This window comes from Bos javanicus, chromosome X, assembly GCF_032452875.1.
Source record: "Bos javanicus breed banteng chromosome X, ARS-OSU_banteng_1.0, whole genome shotgun sequence".
Lineage (NCBI taxonomy): Eukaryota > Metazoa > Chordata > Mammalia > Artiodactyla > Bovidae > Bos > Bos javanicus.
In genome coordinates, this window is record NC_083897.1 from 128,114,737 (window position 1) to 128,136,942 (window position 22,206).

The window sequence follows — 22,206 nt, forward strand, 5'->3', positions numbered from 1 at the left end:
AACTAGTTCACTCCTACACTGTTGCTGGGAATGCAACATGACAGAGTCACTTTGGAAATCAGTCTGATAGCTTCTTACAAAACTGAACGTACATATGACCCAGCAATATCACTTCCCAGCCACTTACCAAAGATAAATGAAAACTTATACTCACACAGAAACCTGCATGTAACTTTATTCATTATTGCCCCAAATCTGAAACAACCCAAATGTCCTTCAACTGGCAAATGGATAAACTGTGACACTCACCCATAAAAAGGAATGAACTACTGATACATGCAACAATATGGGCATATTTTAATCACATCCCCAAAAAAGGCAAAACTACAGGGATGGAGAAGAGGGGATGGGGAGAGTGGGTGATTACAAAAGGGCAGCACAAGGTAAATTTGGGGGAAGCAATGGGACAAACTATTGTCTGTCTTGATTATGGTGGGGATTCTGTGACTCCACGCATTTGTAAAACCTTACAGACCTGTGCTTCACAAAAAGTGAATTTAACTGTAAGTAAAATTTTAAATAAATAAAAATTTTAAAGTTCCAGAATTTCCTCTAAATTTCTGGCTGTTCTTTCTTGAGTATAAGCAACTGCCCAAAGACTGAATAAAACTGAACACGACATCAAATTTTCTACCTTAAATCTTATCCACACATTTAAAAAGTTAAGCTAATTGGGGGGAAAAGATGTTTTCATAACATCGACCTTGCCTGGGTGTATTGCTAAAAACCTCAAATTATTGTGTTCAATCTTCTTCTCTAATTGGCCCCAAACAACTAAGTCACAAGCCAGCCTAGCTTCATCATATTCCAATTCCCAATACACCACCCTTTCTTCCAAAAATTAAGTAAGCCAGGAACATGAAACACGATATTATGATTAAGATGCTTTGGCTTTCAATTGGAGTTGAACCACTTGGAGAATTTTTTGAGCTTTAGTCTCAAAGGAAAGGAAACTGTGTAGACAATATCAAGAAACCCAAAGCTTCCCTCTGATGAAATGAAGTTAAATCCATTTATTGTAAAAGTTTAGACGATTCAAGTGAAGTTACCGGACCTGTTTTAAATCTTCAGATTGCTACAGTTCCGAGGGAACCTCTTAAATATATGAAATCGATTGAATAAGGTTAGTTAACTAAAACTAGAAACAGACACACGCTTGAGGCAAAAGACTTTCTCAAGAGGCCAATATTAGGACACTGTTATTTGAGGTTTTTTAATCCATGCATTTGTAACCGATCTTAATATTGCAAGTAGAAAACAAAACACATGTTTAGGAAATCTGATACCCTGAACTGAAATATGAATTTTTCTCTCTGTCTGAAATGACACACAGGTTAGGAAACGAAACAGTAATACAAGAAACATCTCACACATTATGATGTAGTTATAGGACAAAAAAGAAAAACTTTATCTCCAGGAGAGTCTGTCCTTATCATCCCTACAGATTTTACTAAATGTTGCACAAATGCAGCCGCTGGGTGATGATCACTTTAAGTCACTGTTCTGGTAACACATACTGACACAACCTTGACCTTCCGAACACTCTTTCAGGACCACGGATATTCCAAAGTCTTTTATTGTCCCTTAAATCCTCATTCTTGCTATCTCCTTACACAAAATGAACCCAAACACATGTAGCAAGATATGTTCTGAGGAATTAATCTGCCGTCTCGTGTATTTTTGTTTTTCCTTTCTTCCATTTAAGTCTGTGGCAAATTTTGTGTCATCCTGCCACAGGGGAACTTGAGCACCATCATGTAGCTTTGAGCCGCCCCAGCTTGCCAAACCACATGTCCTCGGCATGGGAATACCCACTGGAAGAGTGCCTTTTTTCTTCACCCAAAGATACCACCCAAGAGTATGCCCACAGTGATGTGCCTTCCCAAGGCAGGTTTTTTTTTTTCCCTTATCCCCATGGGTTTGTGGGATTAGAAAAGCCTAGAACATCGAGGAAAATAGCAATAGAATGTGATGGAAAAGGAAGTCTAAATGCATTGAGGGAGAAGAGTTTAGGGGTAAGAGAGAGTTCTCCCAGAGCAGAAAGACGACCTTTGAGGCAGTTAAAGAAGTCAAGAGTTTCTTATGAGCAGAGGGACCGGTCAATGTCCCTAGAAAATGGCAGGATTTGAGAGGGAGTTGGGGGCCCAGGGCCCCAGCAGCAGAGAGGCACAGCTGAAGGAGTCACAGGGGCTGGGATGGTACATTTCTTTTCAGAAATAGATAACTGATGATCAGAGGGTCTCCAGTCCCCTAGGACAGGGGTCCCCAACCTCCAGGATCTAATGACTGATGTCTGAGGTAGAGCTAATGTAATCATAAGAGAAATAAAGTGACAATAAATGTAATGGACTTGAATCATCCCCCACTCCCGGTCCATGGGAAAACGGTCCTCCAAGAAACTGGTCCCTGGTGCCAAAAGGGTTGGGGATCACTGCCCTAGGGGAAGGCTGAGAAATGAAGCAGCTGCCAAGTGAGGACGGGCCTAGACTGGCTCACTTTCCAACTAGAAGGTGGGGTGGGAGTTCAGCGACAGAGATGAGACTGACTAACGAAAATGGCTGCTTCTTGTGCATCTGAATTTGAGATCTGAGATGTATGTTTGGCACAAAAATTGAAGAGAAACATTCCCCAAATGGTTCTGACAAGCTGCCTGATCATGATTTAAGAGAAAGGTACCTTTACTTTGCCAACAAAAGTTCATCTAGTCAAGGCTATGGTTTTTCCTATGGTCATGTATGGATGTGAGAGTTGGACTGTGAAGAAGGCTGAGCACCGAAGAATTGATGCTTTTGAACTGTGGTGTTGGAGAAGACTCTTGAGAGTCCCTTGGATGGCAAGGAGATCCAACGAGTCCATTCTGAAGGAGATCAGCCCTGGGATTTCTTTGGAAGGAATGATGCTAAAGCTGAAACTCCAGTACTTTGGCCACCCAAAAGTTGACTCATTGGAAAAGACTCTGATGCTGGGAGGGATTGGGGGCAGGAGGAGAAGGGGACAACAGAGGATGAGATGGATGGATGGCATCACTGATTCGATGGATGTGAGTCTCAGTGAACTCCGGGAGTTTGTGATGGACAGGGAGGCCTGGCGTGCTGCGATTCACGGGGTCGCAAAGAGTTGGACACGACTGAGTGACTGATCTGGAATCTGGAATCTGTGCATCTGAATTTGAGATCTGAGATGTATGTTTGGCACAAAAATTGAAGAGAAACATTCCCCAAATGGTTCTGACAAGCTGCCTGATCATGATTTAAGAGAAAGGTACCTTTTGCCATGTGCTACTGTGCACCAGTATCTGTCCTGTGAATTGTCAGCAAGTTCATCCCATTTAAATCTCACAGCAACAGTGAAAAGTAAATTCAAATCAACCTTTCATTACACCTGGGGAAAATGAGACTGAGAGGCGAAACAGCCTGCACAGACATTCAGTGAGTAGATCACAAAGCCAAGTCTCAATCTCTTTAAACACCAAAGCCTACTCTTTTTCCCACTATGGTAGTCGTTTTCAAATTACGTTCCACAAAACTTAAACAGTGCTTCATGGGCTCCAAATATTCAGTTAGATTTTTTTTTTAGAGATTTAACTACTTCTAACAAAAGCAACACTCACAAATTTTACAACATTGGCAGCCATCAATACACTAGTTTTTGTTATCAGGTTCACCGGGCTTTATGCAGATCTCAGAAGAAAGCTGTTCCTACCAATACCTAGACATATGCTTGAATTTCTAGCAGCTGTGTCATGGTTAGAAAGACTGTAGCTCTAACCTGTTAATTCAGGTGTGTGAATAGCCCCTCACACAAAACGGTATGAACAGGGATATACCTAAAGCAAACACACACTGCACTCAAATGCCAGGCCATGCTCAAACACATCAGTTTGAAAGAAGCTGCTACCTTGGCAGAGGAGAGCAGTAGTAAGCACATGAGTACCTCCTTACATTTGGAAAGTGCTATATTATTGACAGTTCAGTGTCTCTAGGATCAGTTTAACTGAATAATAAGTGTGCAAGGCAAGCTGTTAAAAATTGATTATTGTGATCCTCTATACTCATGTTTCCCATAAGCTGGTATTCAAACTACAGGCTTGATTAGACCCAAGTTCTTTTTTTTTTTTCTTTTCTTTTGGCATCATTGGTGATAGCTTATGCTTCCCACTGCACAGTATCAGGAGGCACACAAAAAAATCTGGTTGTCCCACTTTTAGCAATGGCCTACCATTGATATTTGCATTCATCTGATATCAGTCTGCTCTCTCCTGAATTTTCCCATCAACCATTCATCTAATAGTTTTAACAGCCATTGACGACAGTTGCTTTGATCCTTTTATTCATTAGGGATTTTTTTTAAAGGTAATATTTAAGTTCTATTATTTCTCCTGCCTTTTAAAGCTGAGAAATCTGTATGCAGGTCAGGAAGCAACAGTTAGAACTGGACATGGGACAACAGACTGGTTCCAAATTGGGAAAGGAGTATGTCAAGGCTGTATATTGTCACCCTGCTTGTTTAACTTATATGCAGAGTACATCATGAGAAACACTGGGCTGGATGAAGCACAAGCTGGAATCAAGATTGCTGGGAGAAATATCAATAACCTCAGATATGCAGATAACACCACCCTTATGGCAGAAAGCGAAGAAAAACTAAAGAGCTTCTTGATGAAAGTGAAAGAGGAGAGTGAAAAAGTTGGCTTAAAACTCAACATTCAGAAAACTAAGATCATGGCATCTGGTCCCATCACTTCATGGCAAACAGATGGGGAAGCAATGGAAACAGTGACAGATTTTATTTTGGGAGGCTCCAAAATCACTGCAGATGGTGACTGCAGCCATGAAACTAAAAGACATTTGCTCCTTGGAAGGAAAGTTATGACCAACCTAGACAGCATATTTAAAAGCAGAGACATTACTTTGCCAACAAAGGTCCATCTGGTCAAGGCTATGGTTTTTCCAGTGGTCATGTATGGATGTGAGAGTTGGACTGTAAAGAAAGCTGAGCACTGAAGAATTGATGCTTTTGAACTGTGGTGTTGGAGACGACTCTTGAGAGTCCCCTTGGACAGCAAGGAGATCCAACCAGTCCATCCTAAAGGAAATCAGTCCTGAATATTCATTGGAAGGACTGATGCTGAAGCTGAAACTCCAATACTTTGGCCAACTGATGTGGAGAACTGACTCATTTGAAAAGACCCTGATGCTGGGAAAGATTGAAGGCGGGAGGAGAAAGGGACCACAGAGGATGAGATGGTTGGATGTCATCACTGACTCAATGGACATGAGTTTGAGTAAACTCCGGGAGTTGGTAGTGGACAGGGAGGCCTGGCGTGCTGCAGTTCATGGGATCGCGAAGAGTCAGACATGACTGAGCAACTGAACTGAAATGAATCTTGAAGTCCTATTATTTCTCCTGCCTTTTAAAGCTGTGATTCTCCTATAAACAAGAATTTTCTCTCATTAGGTATGAGGTTACCCTGAAATCAGTCAAATTTAGTATGCTGTAGATTAAAATAGATATTTCAACTAAATGTGCATGTGATTCTTATTTGGAACCTGAATCAAAGACCAACTGTTAACTTTTTTAGAGGACAATCAGCAAAACTGAAAATTAACTTACTTCAAAACACCACTTAGGGTAATTATTGATAAGTATGATCCTGTTTACTTTATTATTTGGGGTTTGCTTTTTGGAAGTGCTGAATTCTCTTAGCTTTTGTTTGTCTATGAAGCTTTTGATTTGTCCTTCAAATCTGAATGATATCCTTGCTGGATAGAGTAATCTTGGTTGTATGTAGGTTTTTCCCTCTCATCACTATAAGTATATCCTGCCATTTCCTTCTGGCCTGCAGATTTCTCTTGAAAGATCAGCTGTTAGCCTTATGGGGAATCCTGTTGTGTGTTATTTGTTGCTTTTCCCTTGCTGCTTCGGAGACACAGACATTTTGGACATAGTGGGGGAAGGAGAGGGCAGGATGATATGAGAGAATAGCATTGAAACATATATATCACCATATGTAAAACAGACAGCCAGTGGAAGTTCAGTGTATAACACAGGGAACCCAAAGCCAGGGCTCTGTGACAGCCTAGAGGGGTGGGATGGGTGGGAAGTGGGAGGGAGGTTCAAGAGGGAGGGGACATATGTATACCTAATATTGATTCATGTTGATATATGGCAAAAACCATCATGATATTATAAAGTAATTATCCTCTAATTAAAAAAATAAAATACATATTTTAAAAAACACCACTTAATGTATTTGCACAATACAGGATATCACAATAATTCTGAAATTAAAACAAAAGTCTAGTTTTTTTAGGCCACATGGAATGTGAGATCCTAGTTTCCTAGCCAGGTAAACAGGTAAACTCCATACACTGGGAGCAGGGAGTCTTAACCACTGGACTGCCAGGGAAGTTACCAAGAATGACAGTCTTAAAACATGGTTTGTTGGTTGGTTTGTTTTAAGTGAGTAATCTGTCAACATGGGACAGTGGTCAATTGGGCCATCAGCATCATCATAGAGCACTGAAGAGCATGTCTTATGCTGAGAGCATTAGAATATTCTCAGCACCTTGCTGTTGTTCCATCACCCAACACAAAAATCCAGCTGTCTCTGTAGCTTAAAATTGCCTGTTGAAGAGATGGGAATTCTTTCAATGACTAAAGATTTTTTATTGAGGCAGCCATTGTCTAAATTAAAGATGGACAAACTACAGTCTGCAGGCCAGCCCACCATACAGCCATCTTCATTTATGTACATCCTGTCTATAGCTGCTTTACCACATATAACAGCAGAGGTGAACAGTTGAAACAGAGATCATTATAGCCCACACAGCCTAAAATATTTCCTATCTGATCCTTTACAGAAAAAAAGTTTGCCAGTCCCTTGGTATTACTAAAAAAATAAACTCCAGTATATAGATTTTTTAAAGTTAACTTATATCAGGAGAGAATAATATATCCTAAAATTTTTATATTTATATGATTTAGATATCAATGTACCAAATTGAACTATCATATGACCCAGCAATCCTACTCCTGGTCATATACCCAGAAAAAAAACATAATTCAAAAAGACACATGCACCCCAGTGTTCATTTCAGCACTATTTACAACAGCCAGGACATGGAAGCAACCTAAATGTCCATCAACAGAGGAATGGATCAAGAAGCTATGGTACATATATCAATGGAATATTACTCAGCCATAAAAAGGAAAGAAATTGTGCCATTTGCAGAGACGTGACTGGACCTAGAGACTGTTATACAGGGCGAAGTCAGAAAAACAAATGTCATATATTAAAGCACATACATGAAATCTAGAAAAATGGTATCTTATTTGTAAAGCAGAAATAGAGGCACAGATGTAGAGAACAAACATAATAGGGAAAGGAGGGAGGGTGGGGTGAACTGGGAGATTGGGATTGACATACATCCACTATTATGTAAAAAAATAGGTAACGGATGAGAACCTTGGAGAAGGAAATGGCAACCTACTCCAGTGTTCTTGTTTGAGAATTCCCACGGACAGAGGAACCTGGATTACAGTCCACGGGGCTACAAAGAGTCGGACACAACTGAGCAAGCACGAACAAATGAGAACCTACTGCATAGCACAGAGAACTCTACTCAGTGCTCTGTGCTGATCTAAATGGGAAGGAAATCTAGAAAACGGGATATACGCACATATACGACTGACTCACTTTGCTGTACAGCAGAAACTGACCCAGCAGTGTAAAACAACTCTACTCCAATAAAGAGTATCGCTATATCATTAGTATTTTCTGATTTAACAAACAACAGAATGGGGGAGAAAATTGATGGTTCAACAAAATTTTCATTACTAAAGGAATTGTAGAAGCAAAAAAACAAAAAACGGAATCAAAAGACAAAACAATTTAAGAAGTGCTGTTTGCATTCTTGCTAAGTTTTCTGACTGATGAATCTTCTGCTGTTGGCAGTTTTCTGACGACTTCCTGACTTTGCAGCATGACTTTCCAGTGCCATACTCCACACCTCAGGGTATGTCCTTGTGGCCCATTCCTTTATGGAAGAGATGCTTACTCTCCCAACAGAAAATGCAACCAAGCACTTAGAACAAGTTTTGCCTTATCCTCTGAAAGGAAAGACAAAAGATTCAAGACTGAACTTGCCAATGAAATTTGGGGCATGTACACAAGATCTTAGTGAAAGGAAAACAAGGAACCAGAGCATGTATTCACTCCTTTGTCAGAGGAATGAGGGGAGGGGAAGAGCAGAGTTCAGAAAGTCTCAGCCCATCTCTCCCCACTAGAATTAAGGGGTCCCACACATGCTCAGGGTAGATATTTAATGGCCAGATCACAGATCACTTGAAACCCACTCACTGGCTTCTTGAAAGGCTGACATAACCAGTTTGTTCATGATTTACAATCTGCAAATCTGGCAAAGAATAGTCTAGATCTTAAGATTTAGCAGAATTTTCAACTTTGTCATTTCACTAAGGTGGTATGAGTCTTTTTCCCTGGGAAGGCAACCCAAAAGGCTAACCTTGGATTGAACAAGCATGATGAATGAGTCCTCACTGTACCTTCAAGATGTGTTCGTTGGACATCTTGTCATCAGAGGACACATATAAACGGATGAACACAGAATTGCTGTATTGGCCACGAAACGTTGCAAGGGTCTGCAGAAGGCTGAACTTTCTCTCTGACCAGACCCCTTCAGGACCAATATTGGATTCGAGCACAGGCCAGCGGAAAGGTGAGTGCCGCAGGATATGTAGTAGTGGCTTGGCATCTGCTTTTTCGATGGCTTCTGAAAGGGAGTAAGTAGGAAGGGAGACTTAGATTTGCAAACTGGATCACCAAACTAGGAAGCACATATATCTTCTCAAGAGAAAATTCCAGTAGGGCCCCAACCTAATTTTTTAGGGAGAGGTACAGTGTGTTGCCCATAACCACAGAGATAGAACTACCTATGACTCCCACTTCAATGTGACTGTCTAAGCCTGATGTTCTTGCCAGGAGAGCTAACGGGGAACCTGCCTGATATTCCCAACAGTGGAAGGTGTGCTTACTATATCGACCAGAGCCAATAAGCAATTAAGCTGAGAACACTCTGCAAGACTGAGGGACAACCCTAACTAAAGGAAACTGCTCAATAAGACTAATCAGTCCCCAGTAAAAATGAATTATTGCTTCACACGCTTTCATTATCTTTTACTGCCCTCTTCCAGGTCACCAAACAACATCCCAAAACCTAAACAAGTTAATACATTTCCCAGAGGCACTCACCTCTTTCTGCAATAGCCTTGAGAAAGAGGACCAGGTAGAATGTCCAGTGTCTCTTTTCATTCCAATCAGACCCAAGATGCTGAGACAGGCCTAAGGTCCCCAACAAACATGCCTGTCAAGCTGATGGAGAAGCAGAAGGAGCCTGGCCTGCCTGGAAATCTGGATTTCTCTAGGCTCCAGGAGGTTCCAAAGAACACAGTAACACTCCCAAGTGCCCTCCCTCATAGGCTCCTTCTCAAACCAGATCTAGCCTCCAGATTCAGCTTTCTCTACCACATGCAGTACAGTTTGCCCTTCTGACCATACCCATGTCTCACAGACTAACTGATACCCAAAGAGTCTAAGCCATCCATAGGAATAAAATTTTCCTAGTTGATCCATCAAGCTAGCAACAGACCATTAAGACAGGGGTAGTTAAAACCCAGCCTTGGAAAAGAGCTCCTTTCTTTAAGCAACATTCTTAGTAGAATTCTTAGTAGTTCTCTTTCTCCTTAAACAATATCTTTAAACATTAATAGAGCTCTGGAAAATAAGGGTGATAAGTTATTTTATTTTCTTTATTACTCACTCTCATTCATGCAAGATGAATAAAGGATTTTGGCTTTCTGTATTGCTTCAGTGTCCCGTCTTCTACTGATTGATTTCTCCAAAAGTGCTAGGAAGGGTAAAAGAGGATTCATTAGTATCCATCCACAGGTGATGCTGAGTTAGAGGTCACTTGATAATCACAGTGCCAGCCTCCAGAAAATTAAATGTAAAGACAGACAACCCTGGAAAAGATAAATCTATAAAAGATATGCAGACAGCAGAAACGATTCCAAGTTGCTGGAGATTCAAATAAAAAATAGTTAACATTCTCTTCTCCAGGGTTCTCCCACTTCCAACTGAGACTTGACCTTCTACGGGGGTTAATGTTTTCTGCCACCTACACACACACACACACACACACCAAACAGAATTCATTTTTTCAAGAACCAAAAATAACTGAATTCTATTCCCTGTTTCTGCACTGAGTAATATTCTCAACAGAGGCAATTTCATCAGGGTCAGTTTCTTAAGATTTCTTCACAGTCCAGCCTCTCGGGGAGGTCACCTGGAAGAAATTTCTCATTAGAAGTTTTATTCAATGTTGCCTATACATGCTGTGGCCCTGGTAGATGTTGTTTAGACAGGAAATGGAGAAGCAAGAATGGAAATTGCCCCTACCCAAATCGCCTGAAAACCTGTCCATTTACACATTCAAAGTCCTGGCCATTTAAAATGAGGCCATGTATACAAAATGGTTGCCAGCTTGGACACAAGCCCACCTGGAAAAGGATTTTCTATCTATAAAATCACTGATGTTATTGTTTGAAGGTAGAAAATGACAGCTGTCACTATTTCTTTAAATAAGGAAATAGGAAAGCTAAAGACTCAATAAAAACTACCCTGCCCACAAAATAACACCTTGGATGTATTTAAGAATATCAGTTTACCAACAAGAAGCCAAGACAAAGAATTCCCACACAGCACCATGGCACTGCCTACACAGAGCTATGTCAAATTGCAGTTGTCAGGGCATTTGGCATTTATTTCTGAAACAACTTAGCAGCCTCCAAATGATACAACAGATGCTCCTACAGTATTTTGAATAGCTTCAAGATACAACGTACAGAGCTAATCAAATTAATAAATAATAACATATTCCCTACAGCAGAAATCTACTTCTAAACTAGAAGTTCTACATTTCAAAAAATGCAACCTAGAGCTTCTGTCTAGTTTTCTGTAAACATCTATACATCAAATAAGTCCAGATAACTAGATATATTCAAATAAAATAAATTGAGCTCAATGTGGGCATTTTCAATTATTCCAACTTGTTTCTTCCTTGTGTATTATCACAGCAATAAAAGTGGGATAACTAGCCCCAAGGATAAAGGAAGGGAATTTCTTTTTTTAATAAACAGAAATCTCTAAAACTATACCTACATATATTTCTATTCAAATCAGATCATGTGCCTTTCCACCACACTGCTTCCACACTCACTGGATTGCTGGGGAGACATATTTGAAATTAAATAAACCAAATTTCATATGGAGATGTAATATTATCCTGATGTTATAAACACTCCACAGGCTGCAAACATGAATACCCTGGGGACCAAAAAAGAGCCATGACACAAAAGAACTCAAAATAGTACATATCAACCTGAGTTATGTACCCAGGGCACTCTGTGTATCACAAGAAGGGGAAAAGAGAACACATATATGTTAAGTAGGGCAATACCAAAACACTGCTGCTGCTGCTGCTGCTGCTAAGTCGCTTCAGTCGTGTCCGACTCTGTGGGACCCCATAGATGGAAGCCCACCAGGCTCCCCCGTCCCTGCGATTCTCCAGGCAAGAACACTGGAGTGGGTTGCCATTTCCTTCTCCAATGCGTGAAAGTGAAAAGTGAAAGGGAAGTCGCTCAGTCGTGTCCGACTCTTAACGACCCCATGGACTGTAGCCTACCCGGCTCCACCGTCCATGGGATTTTCCAGGCAAGAGTACTGGAGTGGGGTGCCATTACCTTCTCCGACCAAAACACTAACTGTGCACAAATATCAATAATTCTTATGTGTCAAAATTCTAGTTTCTGTACCATAATTTGGCCTTTGAAACAAATTCAGCTGCCACAGGTTCCTTGTCCTACTGTTCCCTTTTCCTCCCCTTCTCTTCAAACCCAAGCAGGCAGGAGAATGTTGATATGCAGACAGCGTTGGGACAATCAGCTGGCAGCATCCATTTTATGTATCTCTGTATTTCAATTAGTGGTAAGAAGTGTAAAATCTAGCCTGGAGAGTCATTAATGAGTAGAAAACAAAGTCTAACAAAGGCAATTATTCGGGTTATTAAAATGTCCTTAAAGAACTGAGGACTCACGGATCACCCATATAAGGGTATTCCTATCATAGTCTGCATTGTTTCCTGGAAGATGTCTTAGTCTCCTGTCACCTCCATCTAGGTATTTCCAACAATGTTACAACAGAAAAGGAAAACTCCAGCTCATAGTGACCTAGAGTGCAACAACCCTTAGGCTTGAAAATCAGTTTCACAGTGCCTATGATGATTAAAATTTGATGTGTGTGTGTGCACGCACGCACCACGTGCGCATGTGTACAGGATATTTTTTCTTCTCACTACACTCAAATAAAATTGGTTTTGTCCCCCAAAATGCAAAATAACAGACACAGTCAAGGGTTTTCAATCACAAATACACGGGTTCCAGTTGCAGCTTGCTGCTCCTTTTAGCTGGAGCTTGAGCAAGTTACTTAATCTCTCCAAGCCTCAGTTTCTTCATCTGTAAATCTGGACAAATAATAGTGTCTATCTCCTGGAGCTGCGGTGACAATCAAACACTATAATGCACAGAAAGTCCCTTCTCAATGCCACAGCACATGGTAAGTGATCGATCAACAGTGGCTTTAACAGGCTTCCAGGCTGAGTTAGCTACACCCAGAATTGTAAAGTAATCAAGCTCGTTTCTAGTGCTTCCTCCATAAATGCTTTTTCCTCCTCCCTTCTCAGGATATCGGTAGCCAAAGGCCTTCTGCTAACCCAAGACCCTGGCACTCCTTGCATATGACTCGTGTACAAACTAGATCTGCCCTACCAGCCAAAGCATTTCCTCTGCTTCCATAGTAGAGGCAATAGAGAGGATGTCTGAAAATATGCTGCCTGCATTCCTCATCCTCGACAGCTAAGGCCTTTTCTTTCTGTAAACTTTTTCAGTGAAATTATAACATACCTACAGAAATGTGCCCCAATCATAATTTGAAGGATCTTCATGGAGTAAACACCCACATAACCAACAGTCTGACCAGAACCCCAGGAGCCCCTTGTACTCCCTTCCAGGTATTATCTCCAATCAAGACAACCAACATCTTCTTTTATGAAGTGCTTACTCAACTCTATTTCTCACATTTCTATTGGTAATCTATAAACCAGTTCCTTACTGATTTATAGAAGTTCTTTATATATTCTACACACACGAGTCCTTTGTTGAGTATTTGTACTGCAGTCTTCTTCCATTCCATAGACTTCATTTTCCTAATGGTATCAGGTAACGAGTGGAAACATTAATGCAGTCCAATGTGATCAGTGATCATTTTCTTCCATCTTGGTAAGCATGTTTTGTGTCTCATTTAAGAAATCCTTGCCTACCCTGAGGTCATGAAGATAGTACCAGTGATTCCCTCTAGAATCTTCACTGGTTCACATTTAGACCCACAGTCCATATGGAAACTGGTTTTGCCCACACCTTTGTAATACAGGCTTGGCCTCACAGGGGAGGAATCATGAGATAATTTTCATAAAGAAGGTATTTTTGATCATTGGGCCTCAAATATTATCACAACATAAAATTGGCATTAACAATATCTGTTCTCCACTAGATCAAGTGCTGTCTGGGGCAGGAGCCTGGGTCACATTCATCTTTGAACACTGGAGCTCAGCAATTGGCACGGCTGGTGTTCAGTGTCTGCCGAGTCGAATTCCTCTCAAGGAAAGTCTGAGAGAGTTTTTTGTGCAAATGAAATGTGAGAAACTGGACTTCTCTTATTTCTTTTTATAATCAGCAATGTCCTGATTATACTAACATCCATAATCTCCTTTTCTCACATTCCAGTCCCTATATCACACAATGAGATCCAAGATTTCATCTGTGTTTTGTGAATACTGTTTTTTTGTTGTTGTTGTTTTGTTTTTTTTTCTTTTTTTTAATTTTATTTTATTTTTAAACTTTACATAATTGTACTAGTTTTGCCAAATATCAAAATGAATCCGCCACAGGTATACATGTGTTCCCCATCCTGAACCCTCCTCCCTCCTCCTTCCCCATACCATCCCTCTGGGTCGTCCCAGTGCAGTAGCCCCAAGTATCCAGTATCGTGCATCGAACCTGGACTGGCAACTCGTTTCATACATGATATTATACATGTTTCAATGCTATTCTCCCAAATCTTCCCACCCTCTCCCTCTCCCTCTCCCACAGAGTCCATAAGACTGTTCTATACGTCAGTGTCTCTTTTGCTGTCTCGTACACCGGGTTATTGTTACCATCTTTCTAAATTCCATATATATGCGTTAGTATACTGTATTGATGTTTTTCCTTCTGGCTTACTTCACTCTGTATAATAGGCTCCAGTTTCATCCACCTCATTAGAACTGATTCAAATGTATTCTTTTTAATGGCTGAGTAATACTCCATTGTGTATATGTACCACAGCTTTCTTATCCATTCATCTGCTGCTGGAGAGGGTGTGGAGAAAAGGGAACCCTCTTACACTGTTGGTGGGAATGCAAACTAGTACAGCCACTATGGAGAACAGTGTGGAGATTCCTTAAAAAACTGGAAATAGAACTGCCTTATGATCCAGCAATCCGACTGCTGGGCATACACACTGAGGAAACCAGAAGGGAAAGAGACACGTGTACCCCAATGTTCATAGCAGCACTGAATACTGTTTTTTAAAAAGTATTGATTTGTGGCTGTGCTGGGTCTCTGTTGCTGCTCTTGGGCTTTCTCCAGCTGCAGAGCGGGGACCACTCTCTTGTGGAGCACGGGCTCTGGAGCATGCAGGCTTCAGCAGCTGTGGCACACAGGCTTGGTTGCCCCACCACAGCCTGTGTGATCTTCCCTGACCAGGGATCTAACCTGTGTCCCTTGCATTGGCAGGTGGGCAAATACCGGTTTTTAAGCTACCCAAGTCTTTTTTTCACCAACGGTCGTGGGTTAACCATCCACTTCCACTTTCCTTCTCTTCTATGAGGGAGGGGGGAGGGGGACACTTAGCATTCCACCTCCTTTAAGCACAGAAGCCAGATATGACTATCAATTCTACTCATTCAGTCTACTTCTGCTCAGACAGGGCATTTACTGAGAGCTCTGGAACAAGACAGCATTCCAAAGGAACAGTGATACTCCTGAGGACTTGGCAGGCCCCTGGTAAGTCGGGAGCTCAGGATAATCATGTTCAGCTCAGGCCAATCATTTGGAGTTTCTGCAATATTTAAGACTTTCCCAACTAAGACTGTTTTCAAAAACTCCACACAAACAAAGTTTTAGGCCTGTGAGCAAACACCTACCAAGAACTCTGGTGTTAAGCTGATGCCATTTAAAGATGGCTCTCAGAGCACAGGGATTCTTCACTTGATCTCAGCCAAAAGGCCAAGAAGTAATGAGCACAGGGATTCTTTCAAAACTCGCTCCTCTGTGTTCTTTCTCAGACCCTGTAATCATTTTGTGTGCCAGTTCTAAAGGGGACTTTCTGGCTATTTGCTAAGAGTTCGCTGGAGCTGTTTGCCTGATTTGCTTAATAGAAGCAGCAACTGCATTCTAAAACCTTGTCAAATTGAATTCTCAATTTCATGCAGATAAGTATTTCCCTCAGAATCCAGGGGAAGTGTCCTCTTAATTCTAGTGAGAGAAAGTACAGGAAAACTCAAAACTTTAGAAAACCAGATCTACGTTTTAAGGGAAAACGTGCCCTTCCACACCTACATAATAAACAGAATATTCTCTAGACACATCTATTTTTTTAAACCTATCATATGATGGTCTGGTTTCTCCTTTGGTGGTACTTAAAAACCACCTTTGGCTGGTCCATGGTTGAATGTCACCTCTAATCTTACTATTTTTAGTCTCTGTTGATTTTCCAGGCTACAGACTTCAATTTGGTTTCCAGGCTCCTCACTTTATTTACCGTACTGAAAAATTTCATTTTTCTAACTCACACTTCATGGGTATTAAATTCTTATGCAGTTAGACGTGGAGACTCTAAATCAGCTTGCAAAGCCTGTTGTTATTCTCATTAAAAAAATAAAATCCAAGTTAACTAAGTCATGGTCTGTGGATCCCATAACTCTCATGTTTTCACACGAATTGTGTGACACTTGACTTTGCAGTTCCTCAGCCCCATAGCCGGTCAAGCATGGGATTAACTGAGTCTGTTTGACATACTGAAAAGACAATAAGAGCTGATATTTCTCATTCTTCTGGAAAACTCCCACTCAAATGTAGGGAGAGAAGCTGTCAGAAGGCTTTCCTCTGTTCATTTTTTATGATCGTCTCATAAATGATAATTGTTGGTTGGCACTAGCTTAAGAAAAAGGGACAGAGATTATTTTAGGGGCATTAAAAACCTCTAACTCATCAATCTAAATCATGGGTTACCAAATAACATAAAAATATCCCCATTTTAGCATCAAGGACCTCTTTGACCCAGAATGAAATTAATTTTATACAACTGCCAGACACTACAGAAGTCTAACAGAAGGTAACTCTTTTATTATGTTCACTTGTAAGTGAATTTTTAAGGATTTCGCTTATCAGGGTCACACTTCAAAATAATTTAAATTAAATTTTAAAATCACTCCTTGATGGCATAGCATTACAATGAATCTGCCAACATGATATTTTAACTCAGAAAAATAGCTTTCCTATTTAGATAATTTGTATCTTAGCAGGTAATTCAATGTAAGGCCTGTGCTGAACTTAAAGAGTCATTAAAATTCATCTTCAGTTTTTTCCTATAGGACAAATATTAATTACACTTTTCCTGCCTATTTCTACCATCTTAACATTACAAGGAAAAGGCCACGTATGGTTATATACCCCCCACAGTGGTCCTTTCTGAGCAGTCCTGAGACATTCAAGGACCCTGGTGACAGTGTTCATTTATTAAGCACCTGCTCTGTGCCAGGTGTATTGTCCATGACCTCAATTAATCCCCCACCAACCCAAAACAGCATGTATCATTAACCCTAGCCTACAGGCAAGAAAACTGTAATAACTTGTCCAAGAAAACTCAGCTAGTAAAGTTAGAGCTTGGATTTGGATCCAGGTCCTTGACTTTTGCTCATTTGACCAGCAGGTGCCCAGCAAAATTCTGCAAGATTCTTTCCTATGTAAGAACAAGGCCCCCAGGTGGCTAAACCGGAGGCAGTCCTCATGGACTTTCTTGACAGAGCTCTTCATCATTAATAACTGAAAGAAATGCCTTCCCAGGTTATACTGAGACTGGTTTTTGCGGCAGTGGAGTGTGTCTGTACTGAGCCACCTACCCACTTTGCCCTGTAACCCTATTTGAGACCAGGGACACATACTCCTGAGGCTCCTAGTCAGAGGTAGGAGGCCTCGTGAGGTTTGATTAAAACAAATTAGCTGGTCCCTAAAGCTTAACTTCACATTATGTCCTAGTACAAACCAGTGGTTTCCAAACTTGAGCATGCATCAGTATCATGAGAAGGGCTTCTTTTTGTTTTTATTGGAGTATAGTTGATTTACATTATGTTAGTTTATGGTCTATAGCAAAGTGATACAGGTATACATATATATATATTCTCTTTCATATTATCTTTCATTATGTTTGATTATAGTATATTGAATATAGTTCCTTGTGTTATACAGTTGCACCTAGTTGTTAATCTATTTTATATATAGTAATTTGTATCTGCTAATCCTAACCTCCTAATTTATCCCTCCCCCCACCTCTGATTTATGTCAGAGCATCATTGGCCTATTTTCTTTCCTAGGAGTTCCATGGTGTCACTTCTTATATTTCAGTTTTTAAACCATTTTGAATTTATTTTTGTGTATGGTGAGAGGTTATGTTCTTACTTTATTGGTATACATCTGTCTGTCCAGCTTTCCCAACACCACTTGCTAAAGAGACTATCTTTTATCCATTGTATAGTCTTGCCTCCTTTGTCGAAGATTGAATGTAAATGCATAGGTTTATTTCTGGGCTCTCTATTTTGTCCCATTGATCCACATATCTGTGTTTGTGTCAATACCACACTGTTTTGATTACCATTACTTTGTAGTATTATTTGAAGTCTGGGAAAGTTATGCCTCCAGCTTTCTTCTTTTTCCTCAGGATTGCTTTGGCAAATTTGGGTTTTTTATGGTTCCATATATATTGTAAGATTATTTGTTCTAGTTATATGAAAAATGTCATGGGTAATGTGATAGGTAATTTTCACTCATTTCCCATGCTGGTAAGGTTATGCTCAAAATCCTTCAAGCTAGGCTTCAGCAGTACTTGAATCGAGAACTTCCAGATGTAGAAGCTGAATTTAGAAAAGGCAGAAGAACCAGATATCAAATTGCCAACACTTGCTGGATCATTGAGAAAGCAAGAGAATTCTAGAAAAACATCTACTTCTGTTTCATTGACTATGTGAAAGGCTTTGACTGTGTGGATCACAACAAACTGTGGAAAGTTCTTAAAGAGATGTGAATACCAGACCACCTTACCTACCTTCTGAGAAACCTATATGCAGGTCAAGAAGCAACAGTCAGAACCGGTCATGGAACAACGGACTGGTTCCAAATTGGGAAAGGAGTATATCAAGGCTGTATATTGTCACCCTGCTTATTTAACTTATATGCAGAGTACATCATGCAAAATCCTGAGCTGGATGAGTTACAAGCTGGAATCAAGATTGCCAGGAAAATATCAACAACCTCAAATATACAGATGATACCACTCTAATGGCAGAAAATGAAGAGTAACTAAAGACCCTCTTGATGAGGGTGAAAGAGGAGAGTGAAAAACCTGGCTTAAAACTCAACATTCAAAAAACTAAGATCATGGCATCTGGTCCCATCACTTTATGGCAAATAGAAGGGGAAAAAGTGGAAGCAGTGACAAATTTTTTTTTAGGGGGCTCCAAAATCACTGCAGATGGTGACTGCAGCCATGAAATTAAGACACTTGCTTCTCAGAAGGAAAACTATGACAAACCTAGACACATATTAAAAAGCGAAGATGGACACAAAGGTCCATCTAGTCAAAGCTATGGTTTTTCCAGTAGTCATGTATGGATATGACAGGTGGATCATAAAGAGGGCTGAACACTGAAGAATTGATACTTTCAAACTGTGGTGCTGGAGAAGACTCTTGAGAGTCCCTTGGATAGCAAGGAGATCAAACCAGTCATTCCTAAAGGAAATCAACCCTGAATATTCATTGGAAAGACTGATGCTGAAGCTGAAACTCCAATACTTTGGCCACATGATGTGAACAGCTGACTCAGTGGAAAAGACCCTGATGCTGGGAAAGACTGAAAGCAAAAGAAGAATGGGGCAACAGAGCAGATGAGATAGTTGGATGGCATCATTAACTCAATGGACATGAACTTGGGCAAACTGTGGGAGATAGTGAGGGACAGGGAGGCCTGGAGCGCTGCAATCCATGGGGTTGCAAAGAGTTGGACACAACTTAGCAATAAAACAACAATTTGATAGGGATCAACATTAAATGTGTAGATTGCTTTGGGTAGTATGGCCATTTTAATAATATTATTTCTTTCAATCCAAGAGCATGGGATATATTTCTATTTCTTTGAATATTCTTTAATTTTCTTTATCCATGTTTTATAGTTCTTAGAATAAGTCTTTCACCTCCCTGATCACGTTTATTCCTATTTTATTTTTTGATGCGATTTTAAAAGGGATTTTTTTTTACTTTCCCTTTCTGATATTTAATTGTTAATATAAAAAATATAACAGATTTCTGTATGTCAATCTTGTATCCTTCTCCCTTGCTGAATTCATCTATCAGTTTTAGCTGTTTTTGTGTGGAGTCTGTAGAGTTTTCTACATATAACATCATGTCATCTGCATATAATGACAATTTTACCTCTTCCAGTTTGCATGCCTTTTATTCCTTTTCTCCTCTGATTGCTGTGGCTAGGACTTAGAATACTGTGTTGAATAGAAGTGGTGAGAGTGAGCACCCTTGTCTTGTTCCAGATTTTAGCAAGAAGGCTTTCAGCTTTTCACCATTCAGTAGTATACTGGCTGTGGGTCTGTCAAAGGGGCTTGTTAATACAGTGTTGGGTCCTTTTGCCAGAGTGTCTGATTCAATAGGTCTGGGGTGGGGCCCAGGAATTTTCATTTCAAACAAATTCCTAGGTAATGCTGATTCTGAAGCAGAGGAACATACTTTGAGAACCACTACTTTCAACCAATAGCACTCACCATCCTTCCTCTCCATCCCTAACTTTACTAAAGTAGAGTTGACAGTTAGTATTCCTTCTGGGTGCCTGTGACCCCAGGACATCCCCAGTCCAGATTCCCTCCTCCCCCATTCCGCACCTCACCCAAAGTCAGATCAGGACCTTTACCCTTTCTTTGCTGATTTCCTTACTCTGCAGCTCCATTTTAATTCAACGTGAACATTCTGCAGGGAGAGCTTTACTTTTTTTTGTCCTGGAAACACTCTCCTTGCATTGGTCTATTTAGGTCTAAGTTAGTCCTCAGTTCTACAAAACCCAGCTGTGAAAAGTCCCTTTCTTATAGATGAAATGCAATATGGGTTTGAGGTGAGAGTCAATTCACTGGTTTAAGAGGAAAAAAAAAAAAAGCAGCACTATGCCAGTAAGACTTCCAAAATGAAAAAGACAACACAGGACAGCTATTTTCAACTCCTGCTTATACCACACCCTACGGAGAGGAAGAGTGGGATAAATACTGCATCCCTGAAATCCTAAAAAATCTGAGCTCCAGACTTCACAAGTCCTCTCTCATCTATGACAGCAGCATCAAAACACTGTAAACATAGGTTTAAAAAGCCACTTCCCAACTAACCCCTGTTTTCACTCCCACCTTCTATGAGGAGGTGAGAGCAGCAGAGGTTCTATTCTTGGCTATTCAAACCATAGTGTGTGGTCGAGGGAGCTGTCCCTCTAAAATTGGGTTTCTGACAGTGAAGGATACAGAACTGGGCTTTCTTTCCTTTCTTTACCCAGAATCCTCTCCTGTAAAACAAAGGAAGCAATAGCATCCTTGGCACAAGCAGAGGACCCAAAAGGGCTGGTCGGACCAGACTTAACTTCCACACCCACTGGCTGTGGCTACAGCTCCCCTAGCTGATTCTTCCAGGTGCCTGGAAATGTTTCCCAAAAAAGGGGTGGGGGAGATACAGAGAGAAGACAATGACCCTTCATGCTGAAGTTAGAGAGAAGAGGATACCTAATAATGCTTGAGGTTTTCTGTAACAAGGAAGACAAACTCTACCTTAATCTGGATCCCAAGCTAGAAAACAAAACAGCATGCTGGGGCCTTCTGAACTGATCTCCATACATCAACCCTTTCCTCCGAGCGTTGCAGCCAGGATGCTCTGGCAAAACTCATCGCGCATCAGCACACCCTGACATGACATTTACAAATGGCTTCCCACTGCCCGAGGATAGAAGCTAAAACCTTTAAATGGCCTACAAGGCCTACATGCTCTGGTCCCTCCTCTCTTCAGTTTTGTCTTATGTCCCCTTTCCCTTCCAACTCTGAGCTCCAATCACATCAAGCTTCTTGAGTTTCCTCAAAGGCACCAGCTAGACAGAGCCTCTGCTCATGCAGCTCTTTCCGCTTGGGTTAAAATTGGAGACATTTGAAATGTTAGACCCATAATCTGTGGGGGACAAATTATATGGCTGGATTGGTTTGGGCAAGTCACATAATTTTCTTGACCTTCGCTTCCTCGGATGTAGGGCAAAGACAGAAATAAACAATGATGGCAACATCACAGAATTAGAATGAGGAACCATAGAGAAAACAAATGATTTGCTAAAGGAATAAAATTAGAACAAGAAAAGTTTGAGCCTTGGGGAAGTGAATTGATGAATTCAGAATAGATAGCAGGTAGGAGAAACAGTTCAATTTGGAACTCAATTGAAAAGGTCACTATGAGAAGCCTCTGGTTAGTGACACAGGCAAACTCATATTTGAGTGTGTGTATCTCTCTCATAAATGTAAGTTCCCATAGTCATCTTAACTGTTGTTGAAAATAAAATTCTCCTCTCATTTTATAAACTAAAAGGCCCAGGCATGTTTTTAAAAATATCTCTCACTGTGCAAATATCAATACCAATGAGGCTTTCCAAACAAACATATCTTATTTGTGACAAGTTA

General features: G+C 40.6%; 1 protein-coding gene across 1 annotated transcript in view; it reads right to left on the reverse strand.

The window, feature by feature from the left end:
- Positions 1 to 22,206, reverse strand: part of PHEX (phosphate regulating endopeptidase X-linked) — a 228,136-nt gene that overhangs the window by 159,387 nt on the left and 46,543 nt on the right. The window contains exons 4-5 of the mRNA XM_061407917.1: positions 9,840 to 9,926; positions 8,566 to 8,792 (exon numbers count right to left, since the gene is read on the reverse strand). Of these exons, the coding sequence (XP_061263901.1) occupies positions 8,566 to 8,792; positions 9,840 to 9,926 (314 nt within the window). The remainder of the gene's footprint in view (positions 1 to 8,565; positions 8,793 to 9,839; positions 9,927 to 22,206) is intronic.